Genomic DNA, 22619 nt, shown 5'->3' on the forward strand with positions numbered 1-22619 from the left:
TTCAACATTAGTTTTCAACGTCAAATTGGAACATATGTGTATCTTGTCCCTCCATGTCTGTAAAACCAAAACCGTACAGTATCTCGTATCAAATTTCGTGTCCCCTTAAGCTGTTTCGAGGATTCGTAAATAGATACACGCTCTATCGTTTGTAATGGGGTTTAGTCGTTCTTTTTTGTTTCGTCCATCTTGCAATCCCAGTCTTATTTTTGCGGTTTTTGTGATTTTGATCATTTGCTAATTTTTTTTCTCTTTAGTTCACAGTTGTTTCTCCAGTCTGATGTATATTTGTTGCTAATTTACGTTTGTAGAGCTGAGCAGACTGAATTCCCAATTCTAGTATTATTTCATTCTTTCGAATCTATCACGACGATAAATGGTTAGTATGTCAAGTCTTTTTGGCGAGATATGCCAATTATTTTGTTGTCCTCCTCGACCTTCTCACATCGTGGCGAAATTGGCATTTCTACCGCCACCACCAACTTACTCTATCATATCATCAGCTAATGACTCTACATGTTGTATTGAGTTCAAGCCTGAAGCTGGTTGGCAAATATCCGAGGACATAAAATCCAAGTTAACAGTAAGTGATTATCTTATTTTACCTTTTCTTGTTCTTGACAACTTTAGTCTTTTCCAGATATCCCCTTGTGACCTAGCTTTTATTATTCTGACATAATGTTTATGGCTATAATTCCATTTTATTTACCTTCCTTTTTATCTTTTACTGCTGTGAAGTGTTCCAAAAGAATATTGTCCAGTTAAATCATGAGATTTTTCACTTGATAATCAAATTCTTGTTACCAGGAAGAAACATTCCTGTGTTTGGTATGAAGTACAGACAAACTAGTTTTATTTGCAAATATCCCAACTCAGAATAACTCTTTAAATTCAATTTTTTTCTGGATGATCCATGTTTTTTATTTTGAAAATTATTAGATCAAATTAACTATGACTTTTCGGTTGTACAGAAATAGCAAGTCCCAAATAATGTTCTACTAAAATCTTATGTTATTTAGATAGGTGGTAGGTACTTAGTTGATAAGTATTAGTCTAGAATGTTTTTATCCATTTTTACCCATTCCGGATCACTAAAGTAGTTCGAATATCGATAAGCTAGTTAGTGGAGATGCATTTGCTCAGTCTAAACATGTTGATGTTCACCTAGAACCTCGAATAGTGGGGTGGATGAAGTAAAATTGTTGTGTAATGTTATAAGGACAACTCTCCTCGTACGATCTTCATTCCTTTTAAAATTTGTCATCCTTAAAGTGTTATTGTTGTCTAACAGATATATAGTGCCAGTATAAAAATAGTTTTCAACTTACAGGTTTAGATAGAAGACTACCAGTCATATCTATCGTTTAGATTTCCATATACGTTGATTTGGGCACTTGAATAGTATAGCTAAGGAAATGTGTTGCTCGTCCCTGTACATTAATGAAAACACTTTAAGTTTATTGTTGTTATTATTAACAGTGATTTTACGTGACCAATCAAATCAAGATTGATAAAAATGGTCTCGGACTCGCAACTTCGTAATTAGTGTAAGCTCTTAAATAACTTAGCTACAACTTTTTTGAGGTACTGATTCATGCTTTTCAAATATAGTGATGTGTATAAAAATGGGCATATTCTGCCTGCCTTTCACATCATCAAATCCTTTCCAAAACGAAAAGTAATCATACATAGTTTGAGCGATTTGGTTTTTATCTTATTGCTTTATACTTGACCTTACTGTTATTCATGACCAGCCTAACAACTTAGTTGTAAGAAATGTGGTGTTCCTGTTGGTTGTTGTACTCAACTGTATCGTAAAACATGATTTGAAAGTAGTGTGAGGGGACACTTGTTCGGTCAAATTTACGTACCTGGTTGTTGATTCAGCGACTGAGCCACAGTCCTTTTTTCCTTGTTGAGAGCTCTAAACATCCCGTCTTTAATTTTTTTTCTGATTATGATCTTATGGTCGTTTGTATCTTAAGTGTCCTTAAACGGGATCAGTGATCTTGATAGATTCCAAAGACACTCACATTACGATATATTCACTTTAGCGTTATTGATCGGGGACTTTGGTGGTACTGATGATTTTACAAGTATATTGTTACCTTTTACTCTATTCCTGTAGGTTTTCTATACGTTGACGAAGCGTCAATCTCGAATTGTTTGTATGCATATTCCAGCAAGTTCTGTTGTCTCACCTTCACAGTTCTCATCAAATATATCCTCTCGTCGTGGCCTTTCTGGCCAATCAAGAATGAGAAGTCCCGCACTCAGTGTTAGTTGTCCAACTCTTACAGATGAAGGTCGATTCGGATCGGCTCAACATAACTCACCACATCAACCAACTTATACGGTATTATTCAGTCATGGAAACGCAGTTGATATTGGTCAGGTATGTTACGATGTTATATGGTTAATAGGAAAATATGGTAGTCGGATTGTACTTCATTCTATGATGCATGAAATTCATATCGTATTTCATATCGAATTTTATTCGTCTGCTTCCCTTCTATTTTTGGAAAAATAAACTTCATATTAATGTGCAGTTAATGAGTGGATTAGATACGAAAGCGCGACTTAAAAAGTTGCATAAGTAAGCCATTTTATTCGGCTATCATTAGCAGCTGCACACAGGAAACAAACGTACAAATTGTGAAGAAATAAATCTAAGGTATTGAATGTTGAAGATAGACGAGGAACAAATTGTTTGATACTCTTGTGTAGTGTACTTTAAATTACTTAATCAAAAGTTTCTCAGCAGCTTCTTGTGAACCCTGAAAAAACAAACCCAGAAGCATCCCTCCTAATAACTGAAACCTGGAGTTAGTGATCTCTTAAACTAGTATGATAAATATTTGATCACTGACAGTCTTACTCCATGTTAGATCGCACATCAGAGTAGACTCGCTCCGAATTCGTAACACGCCCAGGCTCCCCTGCTCAATATTGATTAGTGAGTTCATCTGCTAATTTAACTACGGATTTTGCCACACACCAAATATCAACATTAAGGTTGTTTGAATTCACTTCCTGTTTCAGTCAATAGCAATCCATTTATTATCCCTCATATGAACAGAATTAAAAGTAATTATTACAGTTTAGGTTTGTATATATGTGCATTTCTTTTAACTTCATGACAGTTGACATGTTAGCAAACTGCTATATTCTCATTCAATTTGTAGTTACATAACCTAGTAACCTGAAAAGTAAATTTTTCTTCACCCAATTGCTTTTTTGTTTTAGTGTTGATTTATGTGGTTTCTGCTTGTAGTCTTTCATCTGAAAATATAGAAAAGATATCTACGTTTAGGAATGCATTTATCAAATTATCTCTCCTTACACTAAAGTCCACGTCCTTTTTTACTAGTCACGTGCAAAAGTTATGCGCTTACATGTTTTTCTTCTCGATACTACAGAGTGCTCTAGTTTAAGTGTTCACATTCCTTTGAAAAGTTATTTAGCAGTATTTGGTAATGTAATTTAATTTCTCAGAAAAATTTCGTTTTAAAAGCAAATATTGAACAAAATAACGATAGGTCTATTGATTTCATCGTATCAGTAAGGAAATAACTTATGCCTGTAAATATTGCCGATCATGTCTTGCTAGTAAGCATTCTTTGATGAGTACTTACGCCTGTTACCCCTCGTCGAGGAGCATAGGCTGCTCACCAGCACTTTCCATGAAACTCTTTCCTGGGCAATCATTTTCATGTCTGTTGCCAATTCTCGATACAATGTGTTCTTTGGTCTTCCTCTTCTCCGTTTACCTTCAGGGTCCCAAGGTAGCGCTTTCCTCGTGATGCATTTTGGTGATTTCCTCAATGTATGCCCTATCCACTTTCAACGTCTTTTCTTAATTTTCTCTTTAACTGTAAGTTGGCTTGTTCTCTCCTACTGTAGTTTATTGCTGATGGTATCCGGTCAATAGACATTCAGTATCTTGTGTAGACAGTTGTTTAGAAATACTTGTACATTTTTGATAATTGAAGTAGTTCTCGAAGTTTCAGCTCCCTCCGTACAGTAGAACTGTCTTGGCGTTCGTATTGAAGATTGTGAGCTTGATGTGCTGGCTTGCATACGGTTGTTTTGAGTTGGAGGTGTTTTTAGATTGTAAGAATGTTGTCGTGCTTTGCCGATCCTTGTCTTTACTTCTGTATCTGATCCTCCTTGTTCATTGATGATTCTGTCCATGTTCGTATGTATAGATTTTCACATCTTCGAGAGCTTCTCCATGAAGTGTGATTGAGTTGGTATTCTCTGTGTTGTATTTGGTGATCTTATTTTTTCCCCTGTGAATGTTGAGGCCAACTGATGCAGAGGCTGCTGCTGCACTTTCCCTTGTTGGTGTGTATGTGATAGAAGAGCTAGGCCACGTGCAAAGTCCGAATCGTCTAGTTGCATGGGATGTTCGTTGTATTCCGTGCTTCCCCTGAGATGTGGTCTTCATAATCCAGTCAACCATCAGAAGAAAGGGAGAGTAATCAGTCTTGTTTGATACCAGTCGTCACTTGCAATGTGTCTGTCTGGTTTGATTTATTTATTCTGGCTAGTGTTTTTTAGGAAGGTTGGTTTCTACAGGATGGTATCGCCGACCCCACGCCCAACCTTCTCTCTTTGTGTGGGCTTGGGATCGGCTGTAACTCTAGAAGAGCTACAGGTGTTTTTTAATTATGAGTACTGAATCGTTATCGGAAATATCCAATAAATAAATAGTTGTTCTCAGATAATCGGCAGTTTTTTTGACTACATAGATCCAGTTATAACCTAGCATAAACTTACTGTGGTCCAAACTACTACACAACATTACAGCTGCGGAAAATTAACAATATACATTGTAAGGGAATTGAAATATTAGCAGTATAACTGATATCCGTAAATAATGAAGTTGACCTTTTCTGTTATTGCCTAAATGTATCACACATTTTTTTTACTATCAAATAAATTTTTGAAACTGGATATATAACAATTGAAGTTACATGTTGTCAATCTCATTTTGAAGATTTGTTTTGACAAAATGATCCACTTGATATCAGGGAAGGAAAATGGGATTGTAAGAATACCTTCAGAGTCTTATGTTGACAAACTGATAACGAAAACAGCTTGTTTTTGTTTAGCGTTGACTTCAAATTGAGGGAAGAGCATCATCTTATTTATTTTGAATAATACACTCAGTAAATTTGATCATGCTGTTGATGCTTAAATTTTTATTAGAGTCTGATTCCCTTTAAAAAGATTCCATTGTTAAGTGTTTAAAATAAATGATGAATCGTGATCAACTCTACAACCTATTGAAAAGTCACAACGCAGTTTTCATTTTGATGAGTACATAAAAATTGGATTAATTAGAATAGCTGCTAAAAACCTACGATTTACGATCGTCTAAAACCAATCTAGAACATCAGAGCAACAAAGAGTAATGAACCAAACTGGTATCACGTTCAGTTGTGTGTTTACTTGTCGGTTAATCGTTTATCGCCTGGGTTTTGAACGGAAGAATTCTGAAACCCTCGTATTAACTGTACTCCTTTTATCTGAGGATGATATTTGACCCGTTGAGTTTAAAAATCTTGTGGCAGACAAAAAGGCATCATCAACATAAGGCTCAGCACAGATGTGCGTTAAGTCAAGTTTTCATACCTAATAAGTTCGACGGGATGAAAATAACTAAAGCGATCGAAACAATGTAATAGCAATGATAACAAGAAAGTTCAGAGCTTGGAAATACGGTTTTAAGAAACAATGGGAAAGTACGTATGAAGGGATACTAGAATTCAAGATTGAGTGAAAGATAAAGAGTGAATGTATGTGCATCATTGTGGACGATTCTTAGCCACTTCATCCAACGCCTTTGACAATCGATAACGATCATCATGCGAACTTCGATAAGGTAGTCTGCACCTGCCAACATGGCTCCAACCAGCGGTCAGCGAATTCACTGGATAATTCCCTTTTTCATTTTGGCCGCCTCTAGCTTTCTCCCAATCTACTTCTATACTAGGAACCGTCTCACACATTTACCTAGCATTGTGATAACGTATCGTAAATCATCGGATTGTTTGATGGTGATTGTATTTCCACCATGGTTATCTTCTTCCTCCATTTTTCCATTTTCTCTATGAAAGAACTGATCACAGGAGCTATTTTTGCATCTTAGTTCTCAGCGATCCCGTGAATCACTTGAAATTCTCAGATAATATAGGTTTTTTTTAACGAAAGATGATTGCCAAATGCATCATCTGTAAATGTAATGATATAAAAAGTACATAAAATATTGGGATAAATTATACAAACTATTTATGTTGGTTGGTCACTGAGTGGTGGTCAATGTTGTGTTTGTCTAGTCCTTAACGAAGATCGAGTCTTATCGATTAAATTTCATCGTGACTAGTCGTTTGTGATTCGATATTCTATGGACTATGTTCTGATCTTGGTTCGTTGAAGGTGGTTGAGAATAAACCCTGAACCTAGTTTCTGCATTAGTTAACACTCGTTAATAAGGTTTGCTTGCACTCTTGGGGGAACTGGTGCTTCTTTTGTAATCCCGACCCGCGTCAACCAGCTTCACAGATTACAGATACACATTGTGGAGCGCAGCTAACAGGGAACCTAGATCCAAGGTTTCCTACAGACTTTCTAATCATCTGACTTTAAAACCTGTAAATTATTCTTAATGAATATTTTGTTTCCACTGAATGTTTATGAATATCTTGGAACCAATTTTCAACAACTAGTTTAATATTAAAGTGAGGTAGTGATGTAGTCTACTGATGTAACCAGATGTATGAAGAATTACATACGGTGGTCTTCTCTATTACATGACCAGTTAATCGTAAAATTGGTTTAAAGTTCTAGATTTTTTGTCTTTCACTTTCTATATTCATACAATTCTAATATGAGTTATTGATATTTAAACAGAAGCTTTACCTAAACTGTACAGATCTAGTCCTTGTCATGTTATGTGTTGTTGTTTTATCGTTCATCATTATCTGTGTATATGGTTATTTAACGATTATCTGCTGCATTTAATGTCAAATCAAACAAGCATAGGACAGTATTAGGAAACAAAATTGTCACATATAAAATTTGACCCAACTAATGTTAATTTAGTTACTCTAAATAGATATTTTTATGCTTCATGTATTTGACAGTTGTAACCTGAAAATTAACTATTCTTGTTTATATCCTAATTCCTCACTCTTTCCTCTTTTTCTATTCTATCAGATGGCTGGATTTCTTCAGTCACTAGCATATCGTTTCAGTGTAAATATCCTATGTTATGATTATTCAGGTTATGGCGGGAGCTCTGGTCAACGGTTAGAAGAGAATTTATATGCTGATGCTGATGCAGTATTGAATGAATTACGTGAACGATTTAATGTGCCACTTAATCGTATTGTATTATATGGACAGAGTATTGGGACTGCTCCAACAGTTGAACTAGCGACTAAATATAAAGTTTGTTTGCTTCAATTTGTGATGTATATACATACACTTGAGAATGTTAATATTTTTGACGAGTTATAAATGAAAATTTGTGTATGTTTCAGTTGTGAAATTTGCCTAAATTTAAGGCAAGTTTTAATCGTTTGTTGTAAGACAGTAATAGGTTTATGTGCAAGTCAACTACTTGATTGTTTACTTTGAACTAGGATGGTAATAGTTGCATGAAAAAAATTAGTTCTGTCTTAAATCTTTTTTCCCTCAATCTAATCGTTTAACTATTCAATAAAGAACATTGATCGATGTATTTTATTGGTGGAGTAATTGTTGATAGATTTGAGTAATACATCAAAATAGAACATCTCAGAGAAGTTTTTTCGTTTAAGTTGTCAAATTTCATGTGCACGCAAAATATTTGAGGTTGATAGGATTAAGATTGTATTTAAATAAAGTTTCTTGATTTGGTTACCTTTAGATTCCATTCCAACCTACTACGCCAGCTTTGTAGTTCATAGTATTTGGTGTCTAAAAGGCATGTGTAACATATCCAAATCATTTAAGTCGAATTATTATTTCAACTCAGTGGTCTATCGGTTAAGTGCTCTGCACGAGACTAGTAGGTCCTGGGTTCGAACCTTGCGAGTGCGGGATCGTGGATGCGCACTGCTGAGGAGTCCCATAATAGGACGAAACGGCCGTCCAGTTCTTCCAGGTTTTCCATAGTGGTCTAGATTCAATTGACTCATGATTTCAACTATGAAAATACTGAAATCTCCACAAAAACCCTTTTTGATAATTAAGATTGTATTTAAATAAATTTAAGTTGAAGAGGGAATTTTCTTAATTTGGTCACTTTTAGATTCCATTCCAACGTACTCCCATGCTAGCTTTGTAGTTCATGGTATTTGGTGTCTAAAAGGCATATGTAACATATTTAAATCATTTAAGTCGAATCATTATTTCAGCTTAAAATAATATGTTTAATCATACTAGCGGAAAATTGTTTTGTTCTCCTGCAAACATTTAGGAAAGATACATATAAGAACTTTCGTCTAAATTAGAACGAATAGTTTCACAGTATTTGGGCGCCGAGTTGATGTAAGATATTAAATAGGAATAATATATATTTGTAAAATCTCAGCGAATGAATTTGAAGTAAATCCAACATTTCGCCTAGCAATCTGGTTCAAGCTTTTCCAAGCCCTCAAATGCCCTGGTACGGCCGAGAGTGGGGAGAGTCCGCACTCCCTCTCCAAATGCTCTAACATGGCCACACGTATATAGCCTCTGCCAGGGAAGTCCTACTCACTGCCTTTTCGTGGCGGGGGTGTTGTTTACGAAATTAAGAGGACGAAAAGTGAATGTCCGGCGCTTTAACCAGGTTGGTGGACACGGAAGGTCCACCTAGGGGAGTTGGAAAACTCTGACTCCAAACCAATAGTGCACATGGGTTCCAGTATCCTGAGGGAACAAATGGCGTATGAACCAATCGTCGGTCACTGAATACCATGGGACTGCACCTCCTCACGATGCTCCACTGCCTTGTGGATCAGACCTTTAGGTCAAAGGCTCCGGGCGTGGTCCCCTAGGGTAACTACCTGCTTCAGTTTGGGCACCTAGGTAGTATCACAGCTCTCACACAAATCAAATGAGATTCGTGCGGCGCATATGTACTTGGTGCTTCCTTGTACCAATCTTTATGTGTTTAAATAAATAGATAAATGAATGATTCTTACTCATTACTAGATTTCCAATTCATTGTAAATATCTAGCCTCCCGACCGTTGCTGCTACCTTGAGATTAAAATTGCTTCATATCTGTTTTCCTTCCTATACTATATCCTTATATACAACCTAGCTTTTATATATTAACACCACTAAATTAACTATTTCTATGAATCCGGTGTTCATCTTGTTGTGCTAACGAAATATGGCAACTTGGACCGATGCATATGTGTGCCTGTAGCTGACTGACTGACTGATATATCTAGCCTTAACATACTGCCACTATTATTCTTGTTATTCAAAATTTTTTTCAAAGTAAATTTTACTTTGTACCTGACATTCATAAATTTATTCATTCTAATGTAGAAAATTCGTTTTATTTTTTTCACTCAGTTAAAAATAAAAAAAAGAGTGTTCAGTTTTATTGATAAAACCCGGTTTTATGTAATTTTGTTTGTGGAATTTTTCGTTTTAGTCATTCACTGTATATATATATATGTATGTGCTTACTTTTATATTTCAATGTAGTTCATAGAAATATATGTCAAATATGTGGGGTGGTGATATACTTTCCATAGTTTATATATACCAACATATTTGTTGAATAAATTAGTTTCAGGTAAAAATGAATACCAAAATTTTAGCTTTCGATCATAGTTTCTACATAACAACCATCAGTCAGTCAGCTACAACGTAGGACTAGGCACATTTATGCATCGGTCCAAGTTGCCATACCTCGTTAGCACAACAAGATGAACACCGGGTTCATAGAAGTAGTTAATTTAGTGGTGGTAGTATATAAAAGATAGGTTGTACATAAGGATATAGTATAGGAAGGAAGAAAGTTATGAAGCAATTTTAATCTCAAGGTTTAAGGATTGTGATCGATTCTGAGCCATGTTACCTAGAGTCTCCAACCATTGGTTACGATAGTCGCACGGACCCCAACCAGGTAGTCTGCATCTGCTAACATGGCTCAGACTAGAAGTTAGTGACTTCAAGCTCTGATGCCACGTTTTGGTCTGGCCACCCCTAACTTTCTTTCAACCATCCCCAATACTAGTCATCATACATCAGTCATCGTTTGGATGGTAAATTATTGGTTGGAAAACACAGGCCACATGCTTTTTATGTTTTCATTGACACAAGATGTTGACGCTCATTGTTAGCTACCGTTATCTTTGGATTTTTAACGAGGTTTACTAAAACTTTCAATTTGTCTTAAAAATTTCCTTGTTTCTATAAACAGTCGTCAACATTAGGTGAATTTCTTGATAGTTTTTCCAAAGTTTAGTAACTCATTTTGCTTATTTACTGAACAGTCCGCTTTTTCTGGTCCGAAGGTTATGTGCATCTATGTTTGTGTCGCTCACATTCTTTTCCATTATATTCTTAGAAAATATTATTCAAACGTTTTGATCTATGTTTACCACCAGTATTTTTCTACTTTACTCTGAATGGTTGTCTCTTTAAAATTTGATGATTTAATACAGAGTCCGCATAACATAAACTTGAAAATTAGTGGTTGGAATTCGAGCGTTATAGCTGTTACTTCACTTCCCCCACTTGACTTCCGATACAAGTTGTACCTTCATTTTTTCCGCCCTATTTAGTCTTTCATCAATTTAATTTGTACTAATGTGTATACTCAAGTGGTATTTGTTGTTATTGCAGCTGAAAACGTAGGCAGCCATATGAGCTTGTTTTATATTCAGACTCTGGGAACTGGTAAATGAATCTGATAAACAATCCACTGAATATTAATAAGATAAATGAAAATCGCCTATTTAAAATGATTTTTTAGGAATTTTGACGGCCATCATTCGCCTAATTTTTGGACTGTCAGTGACTTGAAGACTTCATCAACTTTTTAGTTATATTTATTAAACTATTGTATGAACCAAGATTTCCACTGCGATTTATCATAAATCTCTAATAAAAATATGTATTTACCTCAGGTTGCTGGTGTAGTTCTTCATTCACCATTCATGTCTGGTCTACGCGTTGTCTGTCCTGGAACAACTAGACGTTTCTGTTTTGATCCATTCACGAAGTAAGTATCTCAATATGTTTTTTCTGCTATTTTTCAAACTTTTTATTCTACCGATGTTTCACTATTCTTACACTTTCTGTCCACTTCATTATTTCTTATCGTAATAATAATAGTTTTGTTAAATTATTTTAATTTTTATATAGTGTGTTCGTGCTCTGTGCTTGTGATGAGACCTGGACTCTCCGAGTTGAAGATGTTGGATGACTCTGTGTGTTTGATCATTGTTGTCTCCGAAAGATTGCTGACATGCAGTGGCAACACCATGTTAATAATGCAGATGTTTGGCGTCGCGTGCTCAGAGAGTTAATTCAATAGTTGTCACTATCTCGAAAGATCGACTTTTGTGATATCAGTATTAAGGTTGGACTTGATAGTTTCAAATAAATTTGGAATTGGATAGAGAGTTAATAATGAATATGTATCTTTTAATATCCAAATAAGTAGAAAAATTGTATTTCTGACGTTTCATGATTTAATGTAAGCCAGTTCTTCAGCGTAAATAAATAACCGAAATTAATCTAAGTTTAAATAGTGCAATTGCACTAGTACGAAGCGTCAGAAATGCAATTTTTCTACTCATTGGGATATAACAAAAATGAATTTATTATCGACTTCCGTGGCTTGAAAATATATTACAAATGTTGTCTCGGAGAATTCCACGTCGTGCACTATTTGCCGACAGTGGAACCGGTTGTAAAAAGCGGAGGTGGTCAGTGTATTATATTGTGTCGTGGTATGGAGGAAAGCTGTACAGGACTAGCTTCTGTTGGTCCTTCACGACTCCATGATTGGGATCCTATGGGTAGTGCCACATAGTGGCTAGAGACGTTATCAGATATGGCTCAGAATAGAAGCCAGTTTCGATCCTGCTTTAACTCATACTTTCTTCATAAAAGTGAAGGTCACTTCTTTAACTAAGAGAATTCTTTCTAGTTGTATTTTTCATAACTGAATATCTTCTCCCATTAATAATAATAATAATAATGATACCCTCCCATACTTCAATATCTATTCATCATTGTTCTTTTTGTTATTGTACTCTCTTTCCTTTCCCTATCTCTTCACAATTTCTTCTTTATTGTGTGGCGCATGTTTATTTTAGTGCCTCCTTGTATTCATGTTTGTGTTCAAATAAATAGATAGATAATATTATTTAAGAGTCCACATTTAGGTAAGCGGTTGTCAAACATGCGTCTTATATATACATTAGGCACCTCAGTCGATGAAGACCTGCGAACTCATCGGCTTATTTACCATATTCACCTAGTTCCCTACTTTCATCTATTATCGTTGTATTGACATTTTTTTTCACTGTGATTTGATCCCGTATTCTTTTGTAAATATCTTTTCGTCTTATTTCTTTTTAATCATATTCTCATTGCCTAGTTTTCCTAATTATTTCGGTTTACTTGCTACTAATCTTTTTTAATTCATCTCATCGTGGTAATGTGGTATAGTGATTTTGGCCAACGAACATGTTTTCCAGGCTTCAAATTGATTAGTACTGTTGACTTTTGTTAAGTTTTTATAATACAGATAATAATATTTATTTTTCTTCAAGTGTAATCATAAGTGTGTTGCATAACACTTATCAAAATGGTGTATGAACAAATGGTATTGTCACAAAAAATAATTATAAGCTAAGATGGATAGTGGCTAGCAGTGGGATCCATGACACGCTTTTCGTCCAATTTGGAGGTCGTCAGCTGGATATATCTGTATCCCAGAGTTGATATTCACTCCGGGACTCGAACCCAGTACCTTTCGCTTCAAACGCCATCGCATTATACACTTAGCTAGTAAATCCTGATAGTCACTTGCTTGTGCGATGGGGTGAAGTTTAAATTCACGTGGTATCGATCTTTGTTTATAATGCTTGTGAATTAAAGCAATACGCACAGTATGCACATATGATGATAAGAGATTGATCAATTGCAATCCTAAACATCAATCGGTAGATTCAAGTAAACAATACCAAGTGAATATAAAGAATAATTGTTTATTTAATATAATGATTTCTTGTCACTGACGTAACTGTCTATATTTTATGCTTTTGTACTTAGTGTAATAACGTTAACATTTATGTCTGAAATCTTTTCCAATAATCACTTACTACTTTTCTGTATTCTATCATTTTAATAAATGAACTAACATGCAGTCATTCATTAGCATACCACAATGTCCATGATTCTACTTCTTTATTATTAATCTGTGATTTGATCATTCAGTTATCAAAGTAAACAGTATATGTGTTTAGTGTGTTATAATAGTTCAGTAATTTATATACGAATGACTGACAGTGTATTGGTTCTTGTCATTCTGCGTACATATCAACACACCAACAAAGATATAATTCACAGGATTAGAAAGCAATCAGGTTGAAATAATAATATCAATGGGATAATAGAAAATTAAACATGTTAAATTTTGAAGGGGTTTGTAATTCCCCATTATTGATATTTTGGACTGTAATTGATGAATCTCTCTTGGGATATACTCATCATTCTCAGTGGTTTGGTGTGATTAATCATTTTGCCATATGTAGCTACAGAGACTAATTAAGTATAATCTTAAACATCAACAATGCGAAATTACTAGCTCCTAATCCCTACTGAAGAAATTAATGGCTATCTGAACTAAGTCTGAAACGAAAGATACCAAGTTCAAATCTCAGTAAGACTATTAGCACTGGGATATATGTACATCCAGCCATTGAGTTTCAAATGGGGGGTAAAATTCGTGCCGTGGATTCCACTAATAACCAGCTATAATTCAAATATACTAAAAGGTAGCAGATGGAATTAAAAATAAATTTTAAAAACATGAAATAATTGCAAGATCACGACTGAAATTGATGAGAACATTTCGTTACTTTAGATATTATTACACTACTGGCCACCTACCATCAAATATACTAAAAATCAGAAGTTTAGTTAGATAAAAAACTAATGAATTGTATATGGAATAAAAAGAGGCATTAAAATCCATGTTTTGATAAAAGATGTACATAATAAAAGTATCTATGTCTTTGGACTCAACTATAGCTTTTGACCATACCATAGTGTGATGTGGGTTACTTATATCCACATAAATAGTATATGGTGATGGTCAGACATAGAATGTATTTTGGTAGAAGATCGATAAGGAAAGAACAGGAACGATGCGCAATCGGTATGAAAATGCATAAACAATGAAATCAGAGAAGGTGGACTGATATTTGCAGAAGGAACAGTCAAGATTGAGACAATTGATTGTTATTTTGCAAATTAACTGTTTACTGTATGACATTAAATAGGAATAATATATTTGTAAAATCTTAGAGAATGAATTTAAACTCGGCACTCGAATACTGTGAAACTATTCGCTCTAATTTAGACGAAAGTTCTTATATGTTTACTGTATGGTTATCAGATTTTAGTGAGATAGTCGGTAATTTGTGCTTAAATGCATTCGATCGTCCCCACTCGTGTTCTCATTCACTATAATAGTACAATTACTGCAAAAAATTCCTACCAAAAGCCAGTCTTCAGCTCTCGATACAGCTTAAATAGAACTGATACCATGTCGTAATTTGTTTACAACTAACTTTTATTCAAATTCATTCAGTATTGTTTGTTTGAATCTTCTCATCGATGTGTCAGGACTGCAACTGGTCAGTCTCTAATTGGCATATATGCATACTGTGCGTATTGCCTCGGTATAGCCTTAATTCACAAGCATTGTAAGCAAAGATGAATAGTGGCTAGCAGTGGAATCCAGGAGAGAGAATATTTATTCTCTGAGGAAACGGCTTACACTGAGTCACAAAACGTCAAAAAATCTAATTTTTCTACTCATTGGGATATTACAAATATATTATTTATTCATTGAGAATTGTTTGTTTGAATCTTCCCATCGATGTGTTAGGACTGCAACTGGTCAGTTTATTAAAAATATGTGTTAGTTAAATATACATAATAATTTTAATACAACCACCATAGTTGATGGAAAATCATAACTTCATCTATCTATTTATCATTTATACACAGAATCTTACATACACACTACTTCTATATATATCAGTATTGTGAAAGGAAACTAGAATCAACGATAGACTCTACGCCTACTTCTTAGAAACAAAAACGTTATTTTTTTTTCTTTAACAAGGAATGTAATAGAATCTTATGTAAATGTTTAATACAATTATCATTTGTAATCAATCGTTTCGTAATTTACTTTACATCAAATGTATTCGTAGAAAAAAAATGCATAGTATATACATAATGATAATAACTTCCGAAAAAAACCTACTTTCACACATCTCTGGTATTAAATGAGTTTTTGTTTACTTCCTGCATTCCATTTATTGAAGCTAATATAAAACTATTAGGATTGGTTATTCATATTATGTTATTATTGTGTTGTTGTATTTAAGCTGTGAACAGTGAACTATATTTTTCTTTATGCATATTTAGCATACTTTCCCTTTTTTCAGGCAGTGATATTTTCATTATTTTTGGTTAGTTTCTGTGGTAATAAAACACATAGAAAAACCTCGGGATTTATAGGTTATAGACTTGTGGGATTTGATTAAGATCACTAATCGATCTTAATTAGACAACTATTGGAAATCTGGAAGCATTGGACAGTTGTTTCGTCTTGGTTTAGGACTTCACACCAGTGCGCATCTACGATCCCGCAACTGAGAATCGAACCCAAGACCTTCTATTTAGCGCGTGAACGTTCAACCTCTAGACCACTGAGCCAGGATTCTTTAGTGTACATATCTAATTTTGATCAATCCACAATATTGCACGATCAACTTCCATTGTTTTCTGCGGGTAACTTCCTCACATTTGACACAGCTGAACTCCACTGGTCACGGTGTTTGTTGATATTTATTTAATTTTTCACAGCTAGTATGTATATTTCTTTAAACAAATACAGTTACAGGTTATGAAAGGTTTTACAAATCATCTAATTTCACATGTGTTTAGTGTTAGGATTTAAGCTTATTTAAATATTAACTAATTGGTTGTTAGTTGAAGTTTATGAGTGGTTTTTCTAAAATTTGAAACAGTTCGTCTTCCTCATAAAGTTGAATTATTGTCATCAGTTGTTAATGAACACATTTTCTTGTTGTTATATTTCCAACTTATATATGCTCATTCAATAAGATCATTAAATTATTGAGTCTCAATGAATTATTGCTTGTCCCCCCACTACTAAGTGCTTTAGTTCTGATTGCCCCACTCAGCTTTCTTCCTCCAACCTCTCCACTTAGATCATGAGAAAAAACGGCTGATTTATTCTGTATATTTATGGCATGAAATGTCATATGATAACATACATCAATTGCAAGACATTAATGCACCATAAACAAGAAATCATAATACATTCACAACTAGATCGTTTGTAGTATAGAACTGAGTAACATATATTCATTATTATTGTTATTATCATCCGACTCATAGTAGATAAAATTTATTTGTGAATCCTTCGGTATTTTATCTTTTACATGAACAAGGTTGGTTGTGGTAATGTTCTCATGTTGCATTTGTTGTGTACTCATCCCCTTTTCATCTGATGTAGGTAATCCGTTCAGAGTAATGATTGTCAGAACTCATCATTCTGGGGTACATTTTTGATCACGTAGAAGAGAACAGTTACAAATTTTTCATAATAATGGATATTATTTACCCAAAGCCCAAATTTCTGCGGAAAATTATATCTGATTTTTTAGGTATCAATGCCAAGGTTGGACTTTATAGTTTCGAATAAATTGAGCATAGGGTAAAAAGTTAATAATAAATATGTTTTTAGTTACACCCCAATGAGTAGAAAAATTGTGTTTCTGACGTTTCGTGACTTAACGTAGACCACTTCTTCAATGTAAATAAAATCTGAAGAAGTGGTTTACATTAAGTCAAGAAACGCTGGAAATACAATTTTTCTACTCATCGAGATATAACAAAGGATATATTTAATATTAATTATATCTGAATTTGATTGAAGTATCTATTCATCGAGTAATAGGTACATACTTTATTAGGTGTAATTTCTGAACGGTCTAAGACATGCCAACAGTCAATAAATTAAGCGAAAGTTAGCACTTAGGGTAAGATAAAACTACTGTAAACCAAATATTTAATAAGTACATAGTAAAAATATTCTTAATAGTCGACTGTGGGATAGTCCTAAAAGTTCCAGCTTACTTGTAATTGTTTATTATTCAGCAAACATAATGCCTTATCGACTTTGTTCTCTTTGTTTAGCTGAGTCGTTCGGCTATATATTATAAGCTTTCATCAATATTTTGATCAATACCATATCAGATAATTTCTTTTTTTACACTCTGGACTGATTTTAGTCAGAAAAAAGCCAGGAAACACTGGACAGGTGTTTCCCTCGCGAATAGAACTCAACTCCTTAACAGTACGTGACCACAAACCCAACCGGGTATCGAATTTAGGACACTAAAAATAGTATATGTTTCTTTTTATTCGCCTTTTACGATGGCGGTATATTAACAAAGTTTTTTTAATGAAAATGTAAGCGAATATGTTCTTTTCGCATTTACTAGCGATGGAATGAGATAAGAATTAAGCCTGATAGTTGGGTAGTCATTCCATTGAATAGCGAATAATTTGTAGTCCTTATATCTCCAAACACTTTATTTATGACTTTTAATTTGTAATATAAGCATATTATTTTGTTAGAAGTAAAATTTTTTCTCATTTGAAAGGCTATCTTTTCTGGTATCAGTTCAATAATTCAGTTTGATAAACAACTATTCCCGCTTACATTGTATCATCCCATACCATTTATCGATTAACATCCCTATGTATTTATTTAGCAATTCAAACCTCTCTTCATAATAAATAGTAGCACAGTGATAATGTTAGCTGTAATGGTATTGAATTAAATTATAAAATGACCTTAAACTATTGACCAATTTTCATTAATAAGGAGTACAAATTTACTGTTTCATAGCTGCATTGAAATTTCTAGATTCTAAAATATACACAAACTAGTTAAATGTACTTTTTTAATATTTTTTCATTGCACTTTTATTCCATTATTTATGAGCATATTTTTTTGTATTCCGTACGATACAAGTTTCTTTTTTTTGTAATTTGTAAACAAATACGACAATCATGGTAAGCAGAGATGGATAGTGGCTAGCAGTGGAATCTACAACGCGAGTTTCGTCCTATTTGGGACTCGTCAGCTAGATGTACTTTTGAGAGTTGATGTTCACTTTGGGACTCTAATCCAGTACCTTTCGCTTCAAACACTATCTCGTTATCCACTCAGCCACTGAGTCCTGATAGCCACTTGCTTGTGCGATGGGGTGAAGTTTAAATTCATTGAAAATTGTTTGTTTGAATCTTCCCATACGACAATCGGTCCATATTCATTGTTGCTCATAATTCAGATTAGATTATATAACTTAACAACTACTATTATTTGTTCATTTATTGGGTATTTTTTTAGCATTGATAAAGTATCTCGGATTCTTTCACCAACATTAATTATCCATGGAACTGATGATGAGATCATTGGTATAGATCATGGAAGAGAATTATATTCTCGGCTTACTAATCCTCTTGAACCAGCTTGGATTGAAGGAGCAGGTCATAATGATATCGAATTATTTTCTGAATATGCAACTCGTTTAGATCGATTTTTTAATGAAGATATCATTGACACAGAGTATAGTGGAAGTCCTTCAAATATAATTTCTTCTGTAGAAGAATCTCTTCATGCTGAAGAAGCTTCAGATATTACTCAGCAAATATCTGATCATATGAAGTCTTCCACTGTGTTGAAGAAAAATGCTATTTCAAGTTCTCAATCATCAACTTATGGTAATATCTCTGAGGTTCCTGATTGTGCTGCCTTGGATACGGCGACATCGAGTATGTCTACGGACTCTACTTCAAGTGCAACAACTGTACAAAAACTTGAGTCTATCACTGGTGATGACGCTGCAGGCATTTATAGTGACAATGAGAAGGTTAACACAAACGATGAAGTGTGTAATAATACAGCCCCACATTCAACTAACTCCTCAGATACTTTGAACAGTAATCCAAATGGAATACCATCTAATTCTAGTACTACTCAATTACTGAGCTAGAAATTAATTACTTGTGGTTACTGCTGTGTGTGTATTTTGATTTTGGGTAAGCGAAGTTTTAATCAGTCAAGTTTGTTAATAATGTGTTGTTTGAATTATCATGTCTCATTTGCTCTACCTTATGAGTGAATGACTAATTTTCACACAGTAAATTTGGTTCGTTTTATAGTAATTGGAATTCAGTACATTGTATGTTAATGAATATATTTTTCATCTAACTGTCGGACTGAGCCACATAGGTAAATGCAGGCTACCTGCTTGTGGGGGGTGTCTGGGCGATTATCGTAACCCATAGTTTCAGAGTCTGGTTGACGTTGCTCAGAATCATTCGCAATGGCTCAGTTGCATTCACGTTTTTCTTCTCTTAGGTCCTAAATTGTTATCATTCCACTAATATGTACTTCTCAAATCATATCTTCAGTAACTAATCTTTTCCATTGATACTGATACTGGCACTGTGGTGTGCACTACTTCTTCGGACAGACAAGTAGTATATAGCAGGAATTGGAAGTAGAATGTTTGGTAGAAGAGTGGAATAAAGAGAAGAGGAAGGAAAACGAAGAGCAATCGGAATAACAGTATTGAAAGAGTGATGAAGTGTGTAAAGGACAACTGAAGATATGTAAATAATGTATTTAATGTATGATTTTCATATTTTACAGAGCTATTGTTTGATTTTGCATAAAACCACGAATCGGTATTTCTCAGCAAGTCCTCACTCATTATACTACTATCTCTACTATTCTGGGATTTACTCTGAAAATTCCCCCCCCTCTGTTGATAGGATGCGGCAAGTTAAGTCAATTCGCTTGTGCACTATTTGTGATGTTGCGTGTAACTGACTGTCTGTGTAGTAAATGTTTCGCAGCAGCAAAAGCACTTACTGTACGATTATAATTTATGTTTTATAAAGATAAAATAGATATCCACAGACAGAGATATTTTGGGAGCATACTAATGTTTGCCTGTTTCGACAACTATGTGGGGTTTGGAACATTCCGTAATATACAATCTTTGAGATTCACTTCTTACTCAAATTGTTACATTTTCTAGGCTATGCAATGAAATAAATATCGACGAACTTTCACGTAATGACACCTAATACGAATTTCATGAAAATATCTATATCAACCTCATACTTCTAACTAGTAAGTTGTAAATCAAACACATTATTTTAGGTGACAGAGAGGGGACTTAACTTTGTACATGATGATCTCGAGTAATGTTAAAGGTATGAGGTCAGTTGTCACATTTTTGAAGGATGCTTCTTCTCTGAGATATCTGAAAAATAAACTGGGTTAGGGGTGATCTTGATAACCTGGGAATGTGACCCCAGTGCTCATGGAACAACTGCTTAATAGCGATTGCATACAGATTTCTTGTGACGAGCCATCCACGTAATTAAAATTTCTTAGCATTGTTGATGGAAATCCTAACCTCTTCTTTCCGTTGAGAGAATGCAGTATTGCTGCAGATGCTGGTTGGTTAAAAAAGGCACGTTTCTACTGTCACGGTCTATGCCACTTATGCTGATAGACATAAGTAGTATTTAGCAGCAATCGGAAGTAAAATGCCTGGTAGTAGAAGGTTGCAATGTAGAGAACAGGAAGAAAATCTGGGCACAATCGAAATAACAACAGGATTAGAGCAATAATGGAGTGTTTAAAAGACAACGCATAGAAGAAATGAAAATGATGTCTTTAATGTATAATTTTCATATTTTACTAAACCATTGTGTGAATTTGCGTTAAACAATAAATTGGTTATCTCCTCCAAGTCCTCGTTCACTAAACTGTCATACCTCTTCACAGTCAGAATTAAGACTCCTCCTTGCACATTATGCGTCTGCTGTTTTCATCCAACGTGCCTGGCACTATAGGACCTCATAGAACAATTTTTGGAAACAATATAGATAGATTTAGTCATTACGATATATATGCTCAAGGTAGTAGCTACAATCGTAAATTATTGCATTCAACACTATCGAAACTTTTTCATGGCATCCGAAATGAGATTCTCCTTGTACCATTTGTATTCGGATAAACATCAATGAATTAACTGTTAATTCTTGAACTCAAGTTAAGTTTACATCGTTGTCATTGTTCGAAATTTATAAGTCATACAATAAGCTATTTGTATCATATGACATTTGTTTACTAGTGTATATGTTAGACAACGGAAGTAGGAAGTAGCTAATAATCACAGTATTTCAATATAACTATTCATTTTTCCATCAAGACTATTGTATCATATTATTTGCGTACATTCAATGTAATTTATTAAATAAACATGTCATATGCTAATACTGTAATGGACCACAACATAAGTGGGGACAACCGAATGTATTTTAATACATTACAGACTATCTTGATAAAATCTGAGAACTATACAATAGATACTTCATTTGCAAAATATCCATCAATTGTCTCAGACTTTGTTGTCCCTTCGTTTCAATGCCAATCACTTTCTGTTCTCGTTCACTTCTTTTCGATTTTCCCAACCTTCCGACCCCAGACATCACACTTTCGATTAATGATACATTTAACTTATACCTATCGACATCAGTAGCACATACCACAATACTATTCGTATTTCTCGAAAATATTTACAAACTTACAAAACCTTTTCAATAATTTTCTGATGAATTATGATGACAATATTCTGAGTTAATGCAGTACATTTATTCATACTCCTACTGGAAATGCATTTTTATTTCAGTCAGTCAGCTACAACGTAGAACCAGGCACATATATGCATCGATCCAAGTTGCCATACCTCGTTAGCACAACAAGATGAACACCGAATTCATAGAAGTAGTTAATTTAGTGGTGGTAATATATAAAGGCTAGGTTGTATATAAGGATATAGTATAGGAAGGAAAAAAGTTATGAAGCAATTTTAATCTTAAGGTTTAAGGGAAGATAAAGAGTGTATACACCTAAGCCATTGTGATCGATTCTGAGCCATGTCACCTATAGTCTCCAACCATTGGTTACGATAGTCACACGGACCCCAACTAGGTAGTCTGCATCTGCCAAAATGGCTCAGACTAGAAGTTATTGACTTCAAGCTCTGATGCCATGTTTTGGTTTGGCCACCCCTAACTTTCTTTCAACCATCCTCAATACTAGTCAGCATAGCGCGTCGTGGTAATCGTTGTTCAGGCACACGTAACACGTAGCCCAACCATCTCAGTCGATGAAGAAATTCTCTCGATACTGTTTATGTGTATACATCAATATTTGTGTAATATTGTTTACGTAATATATTTTACAAT

At 34.4% G+C, this 22619-nt stretch overlaps 1 protein-coding gene and 1 non-coding gene across 2 annotated transcripts; one reads left to right on the forward strand and one right to left on the reverse strand.

Moving 5' to 3' along the window:
• Window positions 1–385: 385 nt before the first annotated feature.
• On the forward strand, window positions 386–19342 carry Smp_038830 (Mername-AA194 putative peptidase (S09 family); the record flags this gene model as incomplete). Its single annotated transcript, XM_018791856.1, has 5 exons — window positions 386–583; window positions 2129–2395; window positions 7225–7458; window positions 11126–11220; window positions 18697–19342. The coding sequence occupies 5 exons, from the start codon at window positions 386–388 to the stop codon at window positions 19340–19342; spliced, it is 1440 nt and encodes a 479-aa protein (XP_018644964.1).
• Window positions 12954–13024, reverse strand: Smp_tRNA_00983_Gln_TTG.1.1. Its single transcript has one exon. It is a non-coding gene (tRNA).
• Window positions 19343–22619: the final 3277 nt, after the last annotated feature.

The sequence above is a fragment of the Schistosoma mansoni genome (genome assembly GCF_000237925.1).
Source record: "Schistosoma mansoni, WGS project CABG00000000 data, chromosome 1 unplaced supercontig 0034, strain Puerto Rico, whole genome shotgun sequence".
NCBI lineage: Eukaryota > Metazoa > Platyhelminthes > Trematoda > Strigeidida > Schistosomatidae > Schistosoma > Schistosoma mansoni.